Raw genomic sequence first — 21,240 nt, forward strand, 5'->3', positions numbered from 1 at the left:
CAGCAGAGGACCGGAGAAGACAGCGGAGAGCCCAGCGGAGGCCTGGGGACACCATCCCGAGCGGCGGGGACAGGTGAGTACAGCTTCCTTTACTTTACATTGCACGAATCCCTCAACATACGATGGATTCGACAAACGATGGCTCGTTTGGAACGAACTACCATCGTATGTTGAGGGACCACTGTACTTGAACCAGCCATAGGCATCAGACATAAAAGGAGTACCTAGTGGATTTTGAGGCCTCCTTTTGATTTGGGTATTTTCCCCAGTACCAATCATGTCTGCAGAGGCTATGGCAGAAATTTCCAAACTGTGTGTGACACCTTAAAGGGGTACTCCGCTGCTCAGCGTTTGGAACAAACGCTGGAGCCGGCGCCTTGTGACATCATAGCCCCGCCTCTTTATTTCATGTCACAAACAAACATGCGGTAGAGCGGACAAGAGCAAGGAGGTGGGGGAGTGGTTGGGCAATGGTCCGTACTGCACAATGACCGCTTCATCAGACCCCGTAGTGCGATACGGACTGTCGCTCAACCACTCCCCCATCCTTGCTCCTGTCTGCTCTCCCGCATGTGTGCAACACTGCCTGGGTTTTCTGCTGTGGATCAGTACCAACATGCATGTATTTTTAAGGTTACATAAGTGGATGTAAAATGTTGTGTGGGCACAGGGCAAGGCTCAAAAGAGACATTGGGCTTTTGGTCAGTGGACTTGGCTGGAATTGATGTCAGGGGGTCATAGCCCTTTTACAAGTGCAAAGGCCAGTGGAAACCTCCCATAAGTGACTTTATTTGGAAAACTACACCCTTTAAAGGAATGTGCAGTGAGCACTTTGACACCACAGATGTCTTACAGATTTTTAGAAAAGCGGGCCTTAAAAATATAAAATTTCACTTTTTACAACTACATGTTGGTGTAGCCCCAAATTTCTGGTTCAATGTTTTCTATTTAAAGTTTTCAAGTAACAAAATAACAGTTCATAGTGCATATAATGACATATATCCAGAATAAATGCATATTCAGCAAGAAGAGATATAGCTATATTAAGACAATACATAGTAATGTATCGATGAACACTATGGTATTGGAAAGCGCAAAATTTAGCTTGCATCTTCTAATTATGAAAACTTCTATGGAAATATGCAACATATGCAACCGTGTATTATCAATTAAAGAACAAAAACAACAGTTTAAGAGAAAAGAAACACTCAAGAGAAACTAATAAGGTATGGGGGGGTGAAGAAAGGAAAAAATTAAGGAAGGTAGGAGGGGCGGGAGGTACTAATAAGAGGGATGTATATTGTATAATTACAGCTCGATGGTTATGAAGTAGTAGGGTAGCTTCATTTGGCTAAAGCAATTTTATACACTCACCCAGATTGCCAGTATTCTAAGCAATTGCTCGTTCTCTGAGATAGGATTGGTGAAGTAATGTAATAAGTTCACCAATTTGTGGAACTGATGGTGTTTTCCAGTATCTAGTTATCAATTTAGCAAGGATCAGCACCTTGCACACTAAAAATCTGCACTGAGGGGAGAATTGGTGAACACCTATCAACAAAAGTCCTAAAGCTGGTGTCACGATCACACCCTATCGGTCCAGCCAAGACGCTAGAGAGAGTTCTGATGGTGCAAGGGTTAAAGCCGCCAGACCTCTGGGTATCCACTACTAGTCCCAGCAAGTCACCAAATTAACCCTTAGATAAACGTGTTTCACCCGAGCTGCCTTCAGAAAGGTGAGCTCATATATTTAGAGATCAAAGACCAGAGCTGATTAATTAAACATTTAATCTGATAAAAGATATCACAGTGCTATGCATAAAAATAAACAAATGACATACAGTTACAAACATGTATAAAAGAGTTTAGCAATACAAGTTCAGAAAGCAAAAATTAAGTTCTTACAGCGTAATAGTATAGCAGTCCATGAGAGCGAGTCTCCAGCTGTCCTTAGGATGGTCTTGTCAGCTTGGGGCACAGATCTTTAACAACCTGACTCTAGCATTGTTAAATATTATATATCTCCTTTTTGGAGGGACTCCATTTCCCCCTCCCCTCTGATCCCACCAGGAGGGCATCTCTTCCTGGCCCTCTTATCTGGTTGATTATATGATGGGACCAGAGTGCAGGACTTCAAAGACGATTTAAACACACAGCCAGACCCCCCCCCCCCCCCCCAATAAACTGCAATGCACAAAAGACACAGGATACACCATCTGAATGACCCCTCACCCCCCAGGTCTTAGTTTATACACAGATGCAATAATAAAACACATGCATGATTTAATACTCAGGCCTGGGCCTGACAGCTGGTGATAAACAGTTGAATCATGTTTTCTACTTTCCAAAAATTGCGGAGTTTGGGACAATCCCATAGAACATGTAATGTACACCTGTAGCCCCAAATTTCATGAGGGGAAAAATGAGAAAAAACACACCCCAAAATTTTAAACACAATTTCTCCTGAGTACAGAAATACACCATATGTGGTTGCAAAGTGCCCTGCGAGGGCACAGCAGGGCTCAAAAGGGATATGAGCACCACTGGGCTTTAGAAAATAAAATGTTTCTGGAATCAATGCTGGGGGCCATGTTTTTTTTTTTTAACTTTTTATTCTATAAATTGATAAATACAATTGTATAAAAAGACATACAACAGGTTCTTATATAGATTCCCCTTCCCACCCCATCCTCCCAACTCCTCCACAGGCATCACAAACCTTAGCTTAGGTAGTGGGAAGCGGGGGTATCTAGCCACGTTTTCTTTCCAATCCTCTAATAATATACCCTAAATAGTGTAAACCATCCCCTCTCTATACGAGCCAGATACAGCACATACTACAAACAATCCCAGATCCCCACCTAAAATTTAAGGGGGCTCGTCCCCCAGCTTCCCAAGACCTATTACAGAATTCCAAAAAAAAAAATTACTCTCCTTCCTTCCTTCCTATTCTATACCTCCCCTTCCTTTTCTCCTTTCTTCCTTTCTGTACCTGCCTCCCAAATCCTAACCTCCTTCCTCCTACTTATTATTTTACCTCTTTCCTGGTAAATGACTCGAATTTACATATGTTCCTGTACCACTCTATGCTGCTAGGAATTTTTGGTGATTTCCAGTTCCTTACAATCAGTCTCGCATAAAAAAGCATCCTCATACACAGTTTCTTTTTTCCCTGACAGTTTCCCGTGATGGCCCCCCAGTATGGCTGCCCTGGGTGAGAAGTCAATCAAAGCCCCCGTGTCTCTGTTGATCAATTCATAGACTTCCCTCCAGAATTTGCATAATTCCGGGCAGCTCCACAACATGTGGAGCTGTCCGGCCACACCTTGTTTACAACGGCAACAATCACTGTTATTTCTTAATCCTCTTTTTTCCAAGAATAAGGGGGTATAATAAAAGTCTATGCACTAAATTAAATTGCACAAATTTGTGATTTAAATTGGTTATGCCCGCACCAATATTTTTTAGCACTAATTCCCATTCTGTCTTTTTACTATAACCTATCTCCTCCTGCCATTGCTTATATGGTCTATGGACCTCAAGTCCCTTGTTTGTATTCATTAATAGTTTACATATTTTAGATATATGATTTTTCTTTATATTATTAGTTAGTATCATTTCAAGTAGAGTGGGGTAAAAAGTGCAGATTTTTCCACCTTTCCTTTTGTAAGCCCTGAGGATTTCTGTCAGGCTATTATAATACAACCACCCTCCTATTTTTAATCTCTCTTAGAATACATCCTACTCTATTATCTTATTGCTCTCCCAGATTTCTTTAATCAATATATTATTTATACAACCATTTATACTCCGTTTGTCTAATAAATTAATTTTATCTAACTTATTGTTGTCAAATAGTGGGGCGATGCCCAACAGGGCCTCCAAGTCTAATTCTTTTTTAAGATTTTCCATGTTTTCACAACCCCCCTTACCATAATGTTTTTTTTCCAAAGTCCCTCTTCCAGTTTTCCTGATTCCAATAGTTGGAATAGGTCCTCGAACAAGCCCCCAACTACTCGACAACAAGTGTCCAAAGAAAGGAAATTTCCTCCACTCCAATATGAAATAGATCTGACTTGCTAAAAAATATCTAAATATATCCAGCAATTCCAAGCCACCTTTTTCCTTGGCTTGACATAGATAGTCCAATTTTATCCTCACTCTCTTCCTGCCCCAAATCAGAGAGTTGAATACTGCCATTATTTTTTTTGAAAAGCTTCAGTTCACACCATATAGAAACACTAAATATATACATGATTTTAGGCATAAGAACTGATTTAATCAGCACTATCTAGTCTGCTCTCGACAAATTCATCTCATTACAAATTTTTTCCTTTTTTTCCAATACTTTAAGAACTTTTAGGGAATTTATTTGATGGAATCTCTTTACATCCCCAGGAACCCCAACTCCCAGTTATTTAAATCCCTCTTCTTGATTAATTATCTTTAAACCATATGAGGATTCCACTATATCCGAGCCCAATGACATGAGAACGGATTTCTTCCAGTTAATTGCTAATCCTGAGAATTTAATTTTTTTTTCTATGATATCCATTACTATGGGAAGGGAAACTGAGGGGTCCTCTAGAAACAACAGCATGTCATCTGCATATAGTGTAATTTTGTCCCCTCTCCCCCCCCCACCCCCCACACACCAAAGCCCGCGATGGCTTCTTCTCTTATCCGCATTGCTAGTGGCTCTATTGCCATTACGAATAGTAGGGGGGAGAGTGGGCAACCCTGTCGTGTACCTCTTGCCAGATGTAAACTGCCAGAGCAATAACCATCTATACTAATTTTAGCAGAGGCGTCTTGATACATTAGCTTAATCAGATTAATCATATCACCCCCACAACAAATTTTTTCATGTCATGACTTCCCATAGGTATTCCCACTCCACCCTGTCGAATGCCTTAACGGCATCTAAGGACAGGATGGAGTGGGACCCCCTCTCCTCGATAATTTGAATGTTAGACATAACTCTGTGTATATTTTGTCTGGAGGACCTATTAGGGATAAACCCACATTGGTCTGTATGAATAATTTCGGGTATAATGTTTTTAATCTATTTGCTAAAGTCTTAGATATTATTTTTATGTCTGTTGATAATAGTGAAATGGGTCTGTATGATTCCAGTTCTAATTTATCTTTCTCTGGTTTTAATATAAGTATTTTAGCTTCCTTCATCGAACTTGGCAAATTGCCATTTAACAGTGAGCTATTAATGACTCTCACCAGTGCCGGTATTAGAATTTCACCATATATTCTGTATATCTCAAATGATATACCGTCTAACCCTGGCGCGGTGTTCCCTTTAATTGTGGCCAGGGCATTAAATGTTTCCTTTATTGCGATTGGGCTATTAATCCGACCTATTTCTTCTTCTGGAATGCTCAGTAGTTTTATATCTTCCAAATAATGAACTATTTGTGCTCGGCTCACTTCCAGTTCAGAACTGTATAATTTACTAAAATAGCTTTCGAATTCTTTTAAAATTTCTACGGGGTCATTTTTTATTTTCCCTTTCAAATTTTTCAATGCTTGGATAGATTTATTTCCCTGTTTTTAATTAAAGCCATTAGTCTTTTATTTGGCTTACCCGCCTCCATATATTTATCTTTCCTTACCGTATATACTCGAGTATAAGCCGACCCGAGTATAAGCCGAGACCCCTAATTTCAACCCAAAATCCCAGGAAAAGTTATTGACTCGAGTATAAGCCTAGGGTGGGAAATACATCATCCCCCCCCCCCCCGCCATCATCCAGACCCGTCATTAACATCCTCATCATCATCACCGCCTGTCATCATCCAGACCCTCATCATCATCACCTGTCATCATCCCCACCCATCCCCCCTTCATCATCCCCTTGTCATCATCCCCACCCCCCTTCATCATCCCCTTGTCATCATCCCCACCCCCCTTCATCATCCCCTTGTCATCATCCCACACACCCCCCTTCATCATCCCCTTGTAATCATCCCACACACCCCCCTTCATCATCCCACACCCCCCCCCTTCATCATCCTCTTCTCCTCATCCACCCTCAGTGGTCTTCAACCTGCGGACCTCCAGAGGTTTCAAAACTACAACTCCCAGCAAGCCGGGGCAGCCATCGGCTGTCCGGGCTTGCTGGGAGTTGTAGTTTTGAAACCTCCGGAGGTCCGCAGGTTGAAGACCACTGCGGCCTTCGACATCATCCAGCCCCCTCTCACCCCCCTTTAGTTCTGTACAGTACTCACCTCCGCTCGGCGCTGGTCCGGTGCTGCAGGGCTGTCCGGAGAGGAGGTGGTCCGGTGGGATAGTGGTTCCGGGCTGCTATTTCCTGCAGCACCGGACCAGCGCCGAGCGGAGGCGAGTACTGTACAGAACTAAAGGGGGTGAGAGGGGGCTGGATGATGTCGAAGGCCGCAGTGGTCTTCAACCTGCGGACCTCCGGAGGTTTCAAAACTACAACTCCCAGCAAGCCCGGACAGCCGATGGCTGCCCGGGCTTGCTGGGAGTTGTAGTTTTGAAACCTCTGGAGGTCCGCAGGTTGAAGACCACTGCGGGTGGAGAGTTCACTCGAGTATAAGCCGAGGGGGGTGTTTTCAGCACAAAAAATCGTGCTGAAAAACTCGGCTCATACTCGAGTATATACGGTATTCCACTAAATAGGTTTCTAGTTTAACTTGCTTATTTTCCCAGTCCTTTTTATTAGCTTCACTCTGCTCTAGTATAAATTTATTTTCTGCCTCCGTTATGTCTTGTATTAAATCCTTTTCCTTTTTAGTGTACTTTTTTTTTCACAATGTCATACATAATTTCTCCTCTTAAAAAGGCTTTGGCGGTGTCCCAGACTATATGGTCTGCAGCTGAGTCCCAATTTCTTTGAAAAAATTCTATAAGATTTTGTTTAATGATATTATTATCAATCAGTTTTAACCAGTGTGCATTAATTCTACCGCTATTCTGATAATTTGGTGTTCCTGTTTCTAAATCTATGTGCAGCATAGAGTGGTCCGAGACAGATCTTGAGCCATAATAGATTCTTTTTAATTTATTACAGGTGAGTTCGTTGCTCAGACATATATCTATACGAGACATAGTCCTGCTGGTTTTATTCCAGCAGGAGTATATTTTCCTGTCTGGGTTACGTGCGCGCCAGATATCTATTAAGCCCTTTTCCTCACAGAATTTACTCAAACTGGTTTGATTACTTCTGATATTACTTTTTTCTATTCTTAAACGATCCTTGTATTCATCAAATACACAGTTCATATCTCCTGCTATATATATTATATATATATATATATATATATATATATATATATATATATATATATATATATATATATAATGGACATTTTTCCTTTGTGTGCCAGAATCTCAATATAGCTTGTAATACACAGGATGAGTAAGGTGGTGGAATATACACAAATCCTAACATACATGCAAATTTACCCAGATACCCATATAATATTACGTATCACCCTTCTGTGTCTATTTATCTATTAACTCCCATTCTACTCTGTGATGAAACATAACCGTCACTCCCCTAGAGTTATTCGTGAAAACGGAGTGATAGTAATGTGAAAAATATTTTTTTTTAACCCGGCCCAAAGTGTCTTGTGTTAAATGTGTCTCTGTAAAACATATGATACCAGGTAAGTGCTTTTTTATAGCATCAAATAAAATTATCCTTTTGTGAGTGTCGCCTAATCCCCTTACATTCCAAACTAATATACTTGTGCTCATCCTTTCTTTTTATATTTGTCTTCTGGCACATTCCTGATAGCGAGGGGGAAGAACAGGGAGCAACAAAACCAAAAAAAAAAAAATTATTATTTTTATTTTGTTAAAGCACATAAGCCCATTCCCTCTACCATGTTTGCCTGTGGAAGCTTTACTTTTTTTTTTTAAGCCCCTTTTAAGCCCCCCCGCCTCCCCCCCCAACCCCCAAATTGACCTGTCCCGAATTTCGACAAGTCCCTAACCTAGCATGTCCCCTCCACCACTTCCCCACAACTAGATTCCTATCTTCTGTTACCCAGCTGTTTTCAAACCTTGACTATCCATCCAGACTAATGCTTCCTCAGGGTTTTGAAAAAAGTTACCGAATATACTCGAGTATAAGCCGACCCGAATATAAGCAGAGGCCCCTTATTTCACCCCAAAAAACCCTGTAAAAAAAAAGAAAATAAATAAATAAATAAAAGTATTGACTCGACTATAAGCCTAGGGTGGGAAATACATCATCCCCCCCTGTCATCATCCAGACCCCCGTCATTAACACCCCCGTCATCATCACCTTGTCATTATTACCACCTGTCAATCCAGTGGTCTTCAACCTGCGGCCCTCCAGATGTTTCAAAACTACAGCTCCCAGCATGCCCGGACAGCCGATGGCTGTCCGGGCATGCTGGGAGTTGTAGTTTTTCAACATCTGGAGGTCTGCAGGTTGAAGACCACTGAGAAGGGATTGACAGGCAGAGAGTTCACTCAAGTATAAACAGAGGGGGGCGTTTTCAGTACAAAAAATCGTGCTGAAAAACTCGGCTTATACTTGAGTATATACGGTAACTGTTTCATTAAAAGATAACTTTCAATTTGGCTGGGAACATTAGTGAGAATTTCACCCCATTTAGGTGTAATCTTTTTTTAAACATTTTTATAGGCCATGCGTTTTCTTTGTGTTTCATATGAGTAATCTGCAAACACCATAATCTTATTATTACTATACGTAACATTATTTTTTTCCCTTAAAGTATGTAACATTTTTTCTCTCTCCCCCTCATTGCACAGTTTCAGTAAAAGAGCTCTTGGGCGACTGCCCGGTGGTAGCGGTCGCAGGGGAACCCGGTGTGCTCTCTCAACTCAAAATGTGGGTGATAAATTAACCACCCCACATTCGTCCCTTATCCATTTCTGAGCGAATTCAACCGGGTCCCTGCCCTCCGCGCCCTCCGCGCCCTCCGGAACGCCCACCATTCTAAGATTTCCTCTTCTGGCCCTATCCTCCATCTCTGTAACTTTCTGAGACAGACAGTTGTTATCCTTCTGCAGGGCATCTACTTTCTTTTTCAAATCAATAGTTTCATCCTGTAGGTCAGATATCCGCTCCTCCATCTCACCACATCTTTCATTAAGTTTCCTCATCTCGTCTTTAATGAGGGTTATATCTGTCCCAATGTTACCTATCTGGGAGACTAATCCCTCAACTGTGGAGTTATATTTACCCATTGCGTCAAACAACATTGTTAAAGTGATTGTATGCCCATCCTCATCTTCCTCCAACAGAGCTTCTCTAGATCCCTGTCTGCCCCATTTATTCCTTTGGACACTGATGGTGATGACATGTATCTGTCCAGTCTACCCTTACTCTCTTTTATAGGACTTACAGATCTTTTTGGAGCCATTTTTTTTTCTTCTCATCTTTAATTAGGGAATGATTTTACCAGATTTAATGTACCCCTGGTTCAATTCTGACAGATATATGTCTATCTAATACACAATCAAATTAACGTATGTACAAACAGCCGCACTAATAAGGGCACCACCAATCCAGTGTCCTGTGGGTCCGAGGTGTAGTGTATATATTTATGTCCTTGTTAGCTATTAAACACGGGCAATTTCTGGGCCCTTACTATGAAAGGGTCAACGTTGAAAGTTACTCATGCCACCTCACAACTGCTTTAGACTCTTATAACACCAGTCCCCCACAGAACATAACTCCTTGAGGTCCTCAGAGTATGGATTGTGATAATTATGTCCTTTAACCCCTTAAGGACCAAGCCCATTTTCACCTTAAGGACCAGAGCGTTTTTTGCACATCTGACCACTGTCACTTTAAGCATTAATAACTCTGGAATGCTTTTACTCATGAATTTGATTCAGAGATTGTTTTTTCGTGACATTCTACTTTAACATAGCGGTAAAATTTTGTCGATACTTGCCTCCTTTCATGGTGAAAAATTCCAAAATTTCATGAAAAATTTCAAAATTTAGCAATTTTCAAACTTTGAAGCTCTCTGCTTGTAAGGAAAATAGGCATTCCAAATAAGTTCTATTTTGATTCACATATACACTATGTCTACTTTATGTTTGCATCATAAAGTTGACATGTTTTTACTTTTGGAAGACATCAGAGGGCTTCAAAGTATAGCAGCAATTTTCTAATATTTCATAAAATTTTCTATATCTGAATTTTTCAGGGACCAGTTCAGTTTTGACATGGATTTGAAGGGCCTTCCTATTAGAAATACCCCATAAATTACCCCATTATAAAAAAAACTGCACCCCTCAACGTATTCAAAATGACAATCAGTAAGTGTGTTAACCCTTTAGGTATTTCACAGGAATAGCAGCAAAGTGAAGGAGAAAATTCAAAATCTGCATTTTTTACACTCGTATGTTCTTGTAGACCCAGTTTTTGAATCTTTATAAGGGGTAAAAGTAGAGAAATACCCCCAAAATGTGTAACCCAATTTCTCTCGAGTAAGGAAATACCTCATATGTGTACGTCAAGTGTTCGGCGGCGCAGTAGAGGGCTCAGAAGGGAAGGAGCAACTATGGGATTTTGGAGAGTGAATTTTTCTGAAATGGTTTTTGAAGCCCCTATGAAGCATTTAGGAAGCCCCTATGGTGCCAGAACAGCAAAAAAAAAAAACTCACATGGCATACTATTTTGGAAACTACACCCCTCAAGGCACGTAACAAGGGGTTCAGTGAGCCTTAACACCCCACAGGTGTTTGACGACTTTTCGTTAAAGTCAGATGTGTAAATGAAAAAAAAAAGTTTTTTCACTGAAATGCAGCTTTTTTTCCCCAAACTTACCATTTTTACAAGAGGCAATAGGAGACAATGCCCCCCAAAATTTGTAACCCCGTTTCTTCTGTGTATGGAAATACCCCATATGTGGATGCAAAGTGCTCTGTGGGCGAACTACAATGCTCAGAAGAGAAGGAGCGCCATTGGGATTTTGGAGAGAGAATTTGTTTGGAATGAAGGTCGGGGGTCATGTGCTTTACAAAGCCCCCCGTGGTGGCAGAACAGTGGACCCCCCCCCCTACATGTGACCCTATTTCAGAAACTACACCCTTCAAGGAATGTAATAAGGGGTGCAGTGAGCACTTACACCCCACTGGCCTTTGACAGATCTTTGGAACAGTGGGCTGTGCAAATGAAAAATTTGATTTTTCATTTTTGCGGACAACTGTTCAAAAAATCTGTCAGACACCTGTGGGGTGTAAATGCTCACTGCACACCTTATTACATTACGTGAGGGTGTAGTTTTCAAAATGGGGTCACATGTGGGAGTTTTTTTTTGTGTTTATTTCAGAACCGCTGTAACGATCAGCCACCCCTGTGCAAATCACCTCAAATGTATATGGCGCTCTCACTCCTGAGCCTTGTTATGCGTCCGCAGAGCATTTTATGTCCACATATGGGGTATTTCCATACTCAGGAGAAATTGCATTACAAATTTTGGGGGTCTTTTTTTCCTTTTACCTCTTGTGAAAATGAAAAGTATGGGGCAACCCCAGCATGTTAGTGTAAAAAAAAGTAAAAACATACACAGCTGGTATAGACCCCAACTTCACCTTTTCATAAGGGGTAAAAAGGAGAAAAAGCCCCCCAAAATTTGTTAGGCAATTTCTCCTGAGTACGGAGATAACCCATATGTGGCCCTAAACTGTTTTCTTGAAATACGACAGGGCTCCGAAGTGAGAGAGCGCCATGCGCATTTGAGGACTAAATCAGGGATTTGCATGAGGACGGAACCGGATGCAAGAATTACACTTGCCTCCGATACCAAAAATACCCTATGGCAGGGTTTCCCAAACAGGGTGCCTCCAGCTGTTGCAAAACTTCCAGCATGCCTGGAAAGTCAATTGCTGTCCAGCAATATCTTGAGTTGTCTTGCAACAGCTGTATTCTCCGTTTTGGAAACAGTGTCATATGAGAAATGTTTTCTTATTGGGGGGGGGGGGTGAACCAGCATGCCCTTTGGCTGTCCTTGCATGCTGGGGGTTGAAGTTATGCAACAGCTTAAGGCACACTGGTTGCAAAACACAGATTGTTACCTAACTCAGTGTTTCGCAACCAGTGTGCCTCCAGCTGTTGCAGAACTACAACTCCCTGCATGTACAGTCTATAAGTGCATGCTGGGAGTTGTAGTTTGAAAAAGCTGGAGACACACTGGTTGCGAAACACTGAGTTAGGTAACAAACTTCGCAACCAGTGATCCTTCAGCCGTTACAAAAACTACAACTCTCAGCATGCAGTGACAACTGAGGGCATGCTGGGACTTTTAGTTAAGCAACAGCTGGAGGCATACTACTAACACTCCCAGCATGCCCTCTGGCTGTCCGTGCATGCTGGGGGTTGTAGTTATGCAACAGCTGGAGGCACACTGGTTGCAAAACACTGAGTTTGTTACTTAACTCAGTGTTTCCCAAAAACGGTGCCTCCAGCTGTTGCAAAACTACAACTCCCAGCATGCCCAGACCGCCGAAAGACTTGTTGGGAGTTAGTTTTGCAACATCTGGAGGGTCACAGTTTGGTGACCACTGTGCAGTGGTGTCCAAGCTGTAGCCCTCCAAATGTTGCAAAACTTCAACTCCAAGCATGCCCAGACTGTCCAGGCATGCTGGGAGTTGTAGTGCTGCAAAATCTGAAGGGCCACATGTTACAGAACTACAACTCCCAGCATGCCTGGACTGTCTGGGCATGCTGGGAGTTGTAGTTTTGCAAGATCTGTAAGAGCACAGTTTGGACACCACTGCACAGTGGTCTCCAAACTGTGGGCCTCCAGATGTTGCAAAACTACAACTCCCAGCATGCCCAGACAGTCTTTGGCTGTCTGGGCTTGCTTGGAGTTGTAGTTTGGCAACTCCAGGAACGCAGCAGTGAAGATCACTTACCGCTGATCTTCACAGCTCCGTCCGCCGCTGCCTCCGCCGGTCCAGCGCTCTCTGTCCGGTACCGCCGCGGGTCTCGCTGGTCCCGGGACCCTCCGCCATCTCCCCCCGCTCTGCCCTGACATCCAGGGGCAGGGCAGAGCGGGGATTTCACCTTTAACCCCCACCCCCCTCCTGCCATTGGTCGCTAGTCCTAACGACCAATGGCACGGGTTTAGGAGCGAGGTGGCAGCTGCCATCTCGGTCCTATCCCTTCAGGATGATAGGAGCGGTCTCTGACTGCTCCGATCATCGTTATTTTCCGGGCGATCGGGTCACCAGAGACCCGATCAGCCCGGAACCCCGCAAGTCCTTGTCATTAGTCAGTCACTAACTGACTGACTAATGACAATGATCTGCAGCAGGGGACCAGTCTGATTGGTCCCCAGCTGCATAGTGTCATTGGTCAGCTGTCCAGGACAGCTGAGATGACGTTTCTATCACCATGCCAACGGACATGGTGATAGAAAATGTATTGGACGTGTATACACGTCCATTTGCGCTAAGTCACAGAAAAAATGGACGTGTACAAACGTCCATTTGCGGGAAGGGGTTAACTTTGTTCAACACATACAGTTTCTGAGACCACAATATGAGAGCACTCCACATTTAACTTTACTTATGAAAAGATGTCACTGTTTCAGTTGCTTATCTCTTATGACCCCCACAGATCTTATATCTTATACTTTAGATGCTCTTGCCAAATGACCACTGTGCAAACAGGCTTTTAGGTCATCAAAAATAATTATGAACTGTAGTCAATCAATCTAAGAGTGTACATGGAGCGGTCTCACCCATCCAAGATGCAGGAGAACTCCTCAGGGCTGCAGTGTTCTTCTTGCCAGTCCGCTTCCTTATAGCCTCAAGTGAAGCCCGACTGCTGTGGCGTCTTCCCAGAGCCTTGGCCTCGGCACCTGGCTGTCGCAAATCTGCCCCGAACTGGGCACCAGGGTGTTGCTGTGGCCGGGGACTTACTGTGCCCAAGGAATACACGGGGTGCTCCTGCTGCTGATGGGCTCCACACGCCACGCTGCCTCCCCGCTGCCTTTCCGGCCTCGTCTCCGCTGCCAGCGGCGTAAGCACATGTGACCGCGAGGCCCCGCTGCACCGTGGACCCGGGTGAGTGGGTTTCGGCGTTCCACCGATGGTCGGGCCTTTGATGGCTGGCCCCGACTTAGGAGATTTTACTGAATCCTGGAAGGGATAGGCGCTGGCTCACATAGCATGGCTAGCCGGCGTGTGGGTACGTGGTGGAGGGGGGGCGGAGCGTATCCTAGCTTCCTGCCTCCATGCTTCCTGCTGGGGGGCATGTTGCATTAATAAAGCCCCCATGATGGCAGAATAGTAAAAACCCCCACGTGACCCCATTATGAAAACTATTGTAACAGCCATCAGCCATTGCAGTGCAAATCACTAATTTAGGCCTCAAATGTATATGGTGCTCTCTCACTCCTGAGCCCTGTTGTGCGTCCACATATTTTCCGTACTCGGGAGAAATTGTGTTACAAATTGTTGGGGTCTCTTTCTTTTTATCACTTGTAAAATGAGAAGTATGGGGCTATGCCAGAATGTCAGTGTAGTGTAAGAAAATGTTTTATATTAAAAACATACTAGCATTTTATCTTTTTTCTATTCTAGCAAACTATACTACTAACAAGTGTAGCCCCAGTGTTTTCCTTCTCATGACAAAAATCCCCCCCAAAATCTAAATTTCTCCTGACTATGTGGGCTGTGCATGGCGCCATATGGTTTGAGGACTTGATCAGAGATACAATACAATCAGGTTTAAGAACGGTTTTAGTGGCACTTCAGGGGTTCTGCAGTTGCTGTGAATCATGGTCAGCATTAGGACATTTTGCCCTTTTATTTGACAAACAACAGGTTTTCACTTGTAAGGGCCCTGCTCTCACTCCTTGGGATTGGCCTTTGGACAGGACATTTCTGGAGGTCTCTCTGATTTTGCCGCACAGTGCCACAAGCGGAAGTTGCTCTAATGGATAGGGTCTTGAATAAGGGGATGCTGGTATAAAAATGATTCATGTAGAGGTGGCAACCTTTATGCCGCTTTGGGAACATCAGTTTCCACATAACTTTTCCACTAAAATTCAATTTCACTCAGGCCTGTGGGGTAATTTTGGATTCCTGGGCGGTAAACAGACCCAGGAATCAGTGGCTCATAATCATACTTAACTGGGGTCCAGACAAGGACATGTGAAAGGGGATCAGGGTCTCTAATATGGTGGACAGGGAAGATTGTACAGAAGAGAGAGACACTAGCTTGGGGGCCTCCACTGTAATTGGTCTGTGGCGGCGTTGCCTTCTAGGGGGCTAATCATCACTGGATGACGATGAGTGGAAGGAGGAGAAAAGGAGAAAGTGTGTGTTGGGGGGGGGGGTCCTCATCATCTCCCTCACTGGTGTTCTCTGTGTCTCATGATGCATGCCGTATACGTCCTCCAACGAAAAGAGGCGTCGGGCCATTTTAATTTTATTTGGGGGGAGGGAAGCGACCAGTTTATATGTATGGTGTTTTCACTTTACTTGAGTGTGTAGTGGTGCTTTTTTTACTTTTAATGTCATAAAGGTAGGCTTTTTGTTGTTGTTCTTTTGCACTTTTTTGGTGGGCGTTTGTGGTCCGTGCCACCAGCGGCTGTTCTTTGTGGTGTGCAGATTGCCCCCATTGGCTCTCCGGAAGACCCTGCAGCAGACATCTGTGACATGAGCTATGACAGCTGTAGTCACCTTATTGTCACACAGCGTATTCACTCGCTGTGACAGTTTAGCTTCAGAACAAGCAGGCTCATCCTAATGCGGCAAGTACTTAGGGTGAGCCGGCTCGTCCATAGACCCCAACCTGTAAAATACATGGAACTAACACAGTAAATAAAACTGTAGTCACTTAGTAAAGTATGAACTATGTAAGAAAGTTACACAAAAATACCTGACTTCTGTGTATGTTCATTGACGTCAACAGCCTCAGACTCTTCAGCTTCATCTCTAGGAAATTTTATTCCACAATATGGGCAAAAATGGAATTTGTCTTCTGCATTCTCTCCACACTGAGGGCAAAAATTTATAAGCATTCTGCAAATAAAGAAAAAGACAGATGGTAACCAAAAATATGTCTTAAAAACACAGCAGAAATCTCCCAAGACTCTCAGAACAACACCTTTTTACAGAATGATGCTCCGATCACCAGCTGTTTCCTATACAGGAGGCCAGGAGCCCAACAGCCCACAAAGAAAACTAAAAGGGGTCCCGCGCTTCCTTTTCTACAGGGGCCCCTATTTATGAAATTGCCATTAAAGAGGTTATCCAGGAGCAGAGAAAGAGAGCTTCCCAATTCCAAAAACAGCACCACACCTGTCCTCAGGTTGTGTGTGGTATTACAACTTGGTTCCACTGACTTCAATGGAACTGAGCTTCAATACCACACACCTATTCAAGGCAGATGTTTTGCTGTTTTTCAAGAAATAAGCTGTTTTTCTCATCGTGGATAACCCTTTTAACCCCTTAAGGACAATGGATGTAAATGTATTATCACACAAGAAGAGTAGCGGAGCGCTCACCGTTCATGTTAATGGCAGCTCAACCGGGTACATTCATCCATGGACTAATATCGGTCCTAGCAGGGAGGCGGCAGGTGGAACCGGGGGGAGCCAGACGTCTGATCTCCCCCCGGTTCCACCTGCCACCTCCCTGCTAGGACCGATATTAGTCCATGGATGAATGTACCCGCTTGAGCTGCCATTAACACGAACGGTGAGAGCTCCGCTACTCTTCTTGTTTGAAATTATATTGAATTCTGTGACTTTCTTGCGTGTAGCGCCACCCAGCCATCTACACCTGTTCCTGAGTTCTTAAGCTGAATTTAAAGGGGTACTCCGCCCCTAGACATCTTATCCCCTATCCAAGCAGTGGCACTGCGGCGATCTGACATCTTATCCCCTATCCTTTAGATAGAGGATAAGATGTCTAGGGGCGGAGTACCCCTTTAAGTGTTGGATGCATATAGCAGCGGTGCTGGCTATCCCAATCTTTTTCTTTGAAATTGTATGGATGTAAATGTAGGTTTATAAATAAAATAAACATATTTGGTAGACCCGTATGCGTAATCTGTTCAAATATAATGGTAATGATCTATTAAATGTCAGAATAACATCTCTTATGAGTTTTATGGCTGGTACTGCATGTAGTTATTTATATGCAGTGTGTGAATATAAAATATGTGCATATTTGTGATGCCACTAACAATTCACACGGGTACGTATGGACTATTTTATACTTAATGAAATAACTTATTTCAAAATTTAGAGTTGATCTTTGCATGAACCTGCTTAGACCACATGTAAAAATGGCTGACAGATCAACATTGAGACTCATGTCTCTCTGGTTCCTTTTGACCAGGACAAAACCACTGATATGATACATAGGGGGGAATTTATTTTTGCACTAGCCTTATATAACAGGAAATTGTGACTTTCACATTTAGTGCTGCTCTCAACTCTTATAAAAACAGTGGGCAGGACCTAATTGCAGGGGTGTGGCCTCCTGCAATCCATTTACTATTATTAACGCCAGAAGTAAATGGAAATTATGCCTAAGAATCACATAGGTGACTGGCACAAGGGTTCAGGTGGGGGGGGGGGGGGAGGTGACTGGCACAAGGGTGCAGACGGAGGGGGGGGGGGGGAAGGTGACTGGCACAAGGGTGCAGGCGGAGGGGGGGGGAAGGTGACTGGCAGAAGGGAAGGTACGTGAAGCATGTGCTACATTCAGAAGGTATAAGCAGTAAATAGCTACAAAGTCCCTGGGACACAGTGAGGAGCTGTGGCGGGTTAGATCCTGGTTTGTTCAGGCTTCAGACAAGCACTGACGTGATGAAGTGATCGGCTGCTCCCAGTCTGCACTTACTGGCAGCACAAAATGATCGCCTGCCTGAGCTCCAACCCCAGGGCTATGGATAGGTCAGAGGGGTCACTAACTGAACACCAGTTGTTAGAGTTGGCGCTCAGGGCTAGTAAGCCCAGTCTGTGAGCAGCCAATCACTTCCCGTACCTTCTAGGCTCTACCGGGGTCAGGCGATGAGGAAGCGGTGTGAAATTGTACCATCAGTATAAATGTACGGTAAAATAATACAAGGTGGGATACCTCCCCTCACACCCAGCACACGGTCACACACTGCCCCGTACCTCTCCACTCTGCTGCTCAAACACCAAAAACGATCTGTACACGAACTGCGGAGCGTCAACAACACGTGACCTCAAGTCGAGAAGGAAAGTGAAACCGTGCAGGAAACTCAGAGAACATACAAGAAGAGCTCCCTCTGCTGGCAATTGTCTGCAATTACGAGGAAACTATGGTGAGATAGATAATGTAGAGAGTAAAACACACGCTGGCGTGACTGGCACAAGGGTGCAGGCGGAGGGGAGGAAGGTGACTGGCACAAGGGTGCAGGCGGAGGGGAGGAAGGTGACTGGCATAAGGGTGCAGGCAGAGGGGAGGAAGGTGACTGGCACAAGGGTGCAGGCGGAGGGGAGGAAGGTGACTGGCACAAGGGTGAGGGGGGTAGGTGACGGGCACAAGGGTGCAGGGAAGGGGAGGAAGGTGACTGGCACAAGGGTGCAGGCGGAGGGGAGGTGACTGGCACAAGGGTGCAGACGTGGGGGGGGGGAGGAGGTGACTGACAAGGGTGAGGAGGGGGAAAGGTGACTGGCACAAGGGTGAGGGGGGTAGGTGACGGGCACAAGGGTGCAGGCGTGGGGGGGGGAGGAGGTGACTGACAAGGGTGAGGAGGGGGGAAGGTGACTGGCACAAGGGTGTGGGGGTAGGTGACTGGCAGAAGGGAGGGTACAGTGAAGCATGTGCTACATTCAGAAGGTATAAGCAGTAAATAGCTACAAAGTCCCTGGGACACAGTGAGGAGCTGTGGCGGGTTAGATTCTGGTATGTTCAGGCTTCAGACAAGCACTGACGTGATGAAGTGATCGGCTGCTCGCAGTCTGCACTTACTGGCAGCACAAAATGATCGCCTGCCTGAGCTCTAACCCCAGGGCTATGGATAGGTCAGAGGGGTCACTAACTGAACACCAGTTGTTAGAGTTGGCGCTCAGGGCTAGTAAGCCCAGTCTGGGAGCAGCCAATCACTTCCCGTACCTTCTAGGCTCTACCGGGGTCAGGCGATGAGGAAGCGGTGTGAAATTGGACCATCAGTATAAATGTACGGTAAAATAATACAAGGTGGGATACCTCCCCTCACACCCAGCACACGGTCACACACTGCCCCGTACCTCTCCACTCTGCTGCTCAAAGACCAAAAACGATCTGTACACGAACTGCGGAGCTTCAACAACAGGTGACCTCAAGTCGAGAAGGAAAGTGAAACTGTGCAGAGAACACACAAGAAGAGCTCCCTCTGCTGGCAATTGTCTGCAATTACCAGGAAACTATGATGAGATAGATAATGTAGAAAGTAAAACACACGCTGGCGTGACTGGCACAAGGGTGCAGGCGGAGGGGAGGAAGGTGACTGGCACAAGGGTGCAGGCGGAGGGGAGGAAGGTGACTGGCACAAGGGTGCAGGCGGAGGGGAGGAAGGTGACTGGCACAAGGGTGCAGGCGGAGGGGAGGAAGGTGACTGGCACAAGGGTGCAGGCGGAGGGGAGGAAGGTGACTGGCACAAGGGTGCAGGCGGAGGGGAGGAAGGTGACTGGCACAAGGGTGCAGGCGGAGGGGAGGAAGGTGACTGGCACAAGGGTGCAGGCGGAGGGGGGGGGGAAGGTGACTGGCACAAGGGTGCAGGCGGAGGGGGGGGGGAAGGTGACTGGCACAAGGGTGCAGGCGGAGGGGGGGGGAAGGTGACTGGCACAAGGGTGCAGGCGGAGGGGGGGGAAGGTGACTGGCACAAGGGTGCAGGCGGAGGGGGGGGGAAGGTGACTGGCACAAGGGTGCAGGCGGAGGGGGGGGGAAGGTGACTGGCACAAGGGTGCAGGCGGAGGGGGGGAAGGTGACTGGCACAAGGGTGCAGGCGGAGGGGGGGAAGGTGACTGGCACAAGGGTGCAGACGGAGGGGGGGGGAAGGTGACTGGCACAAGGGTGCAGGCGGAGGGGGGGAAGGTGACTGCCACAAGGGTGCAGGCGGAGGGGGGGGAAGGTGACTGCCACAAGGGTGCAGGCGGAGGGGGGGGGGGAAGGTGACTGCCACAAGGGTGCAGGCAGAGGGGGGAGGTGACTGGCACAAGGGTGCAGGCGGAGGGGGGAGGTGACAGGCACAAGGGTGCAGGCGGAGGGGGGAGGTGACAGGCACAAGGGTGCAAGCAGGGGGGAGGAGACTGGCACAAGGGTGCAGGTGGAGGGGGGAGGTGACAGGCACAAGGGTGCAAGCAGGGGGGAGGAGACTGGCACAAGGGTGCAGGCGGAGGGGGAGGAGACTGGCACAAGGGTGCAGGCGGAGGGGGAGGAGACTGGCACAAGGGTGCAGGCGGAGGGGGGGAAGGTGACTGGCACAAGGGTGCAGGCGGAGGGGGGGGAAGGTGACTGGCACAAGGGTGCAGGCGGAGGGGGGGGAAGGTGACTGGCACAAGGGTGCAGGCAGAGGGGGGAGGAGGTGACTGGCACAAGGGTGCAGGCAGAGGGGGGAGGAGGTGACTGGCACAAGGGTGCAGGCAGAGGGGGGAGGAGGTGACTGGCACAAGGGTGCAGGCAGAGGGGGGGAAGGTGACTGGCACAAGGGTGCAGGCGGAGGGGGGAGGTGACTGGCACAAGGGAGGGGAGGGAGGTGACTGGCACAAGGGGGGGGAGGGAGGTGACTGGCACAAGGGGGGGGAGGTGACTAGCACAAGGGGGGGGAGGGTGACTGGCAGAAGGGAGGGTACAGTGAAGCATGTGCTACATTCAGAAGGTATAAGCAGTAAATAGCTACAAAGTCCCTGGGACACAGTGAGGAGCTGTGGCGGGTTAGATCCTGGTATGTTCAGGCTTCAGACAAGCACTGACGTGATGAAGTGATCGGCTGCTCGCAGTCTACACTTACTGGCAGCACAAAATGATCGCCTGCCTGAGCTCTAACCCCAGGGCTATGGATAGGTCAGAGGGGTCACTAACTGAACACCAGTTGTTAGAGTTGGCGCTCAGGGCTAGTAAGCCCAGTCTGGGAGCAGCCAATCACTTCCCGTACCTTCTAGGCTCTACCGGGGTCAGGCGATGAGGAAGCGGTGTGAAATTGTACCATCAGTATAAATGTACGGTAAAATAATACAAGGTGGGATACCTCCCCTCACACCCAGGACACCAGCACAC

At 46.1% G+C, this 21,240-nt stretch overlaps 1 protein-coding gene across 5 annotated transcripts in view; it reads right to left on the reverse strand.

The window, feature by feature from the left end:
- Nucleotides 1-19,362, reverse strand: part of VRK3 (VRK serine/threonine kinase 3) — a 175,346-nt gene extending 155,984 nt beyond the window's left edge. For 2 of the 5 annotated variants that reach the window (XM_056527296.1, XM_056527292.1), the window contains exons 1-2: nucleotides 19,233-19,362; nucleotides 15,884-16,026 (exon numbers count right to left, since the gene is read on the reverse strand). In XM_056527296.1, the coding sequence (XP_056383271.1) occupies nucleotides 15,884-16,025 (142 nt within the window). In that variant the 5' untranslated portion in view covers nucleotide 16,026; nucleotides 19,233-19,362. Of the gene's footprint in view, nucleotides 1-15,883; nucleotides 16,027-17,856; nucleotides 17,936-18,093; nucleotides 18,283-19,232 lie in introns of those variants that run through there. The other 3 variants (XM_056527293.1, XM_056527294.1, XM_056527295.1) reach the window with 3 other exon arrangements.
- Between the last annotated feature and the right edge of the window lie 1,878 nt (nucleotides 19,363-21,240).

This window comes from Hyla sarda, chromosome 6 (assembly GCF_029499605.1).
Source record: "Hyla sarda isolate aHylSar1 chromosome 6, aHylSar1.hap1, whole genome shotgun sequence".
NCBI lineage: Eukaryota > Metazoa > Chordata > Amphibia > Anura > Hylidae > Hyla > Hyla sarda.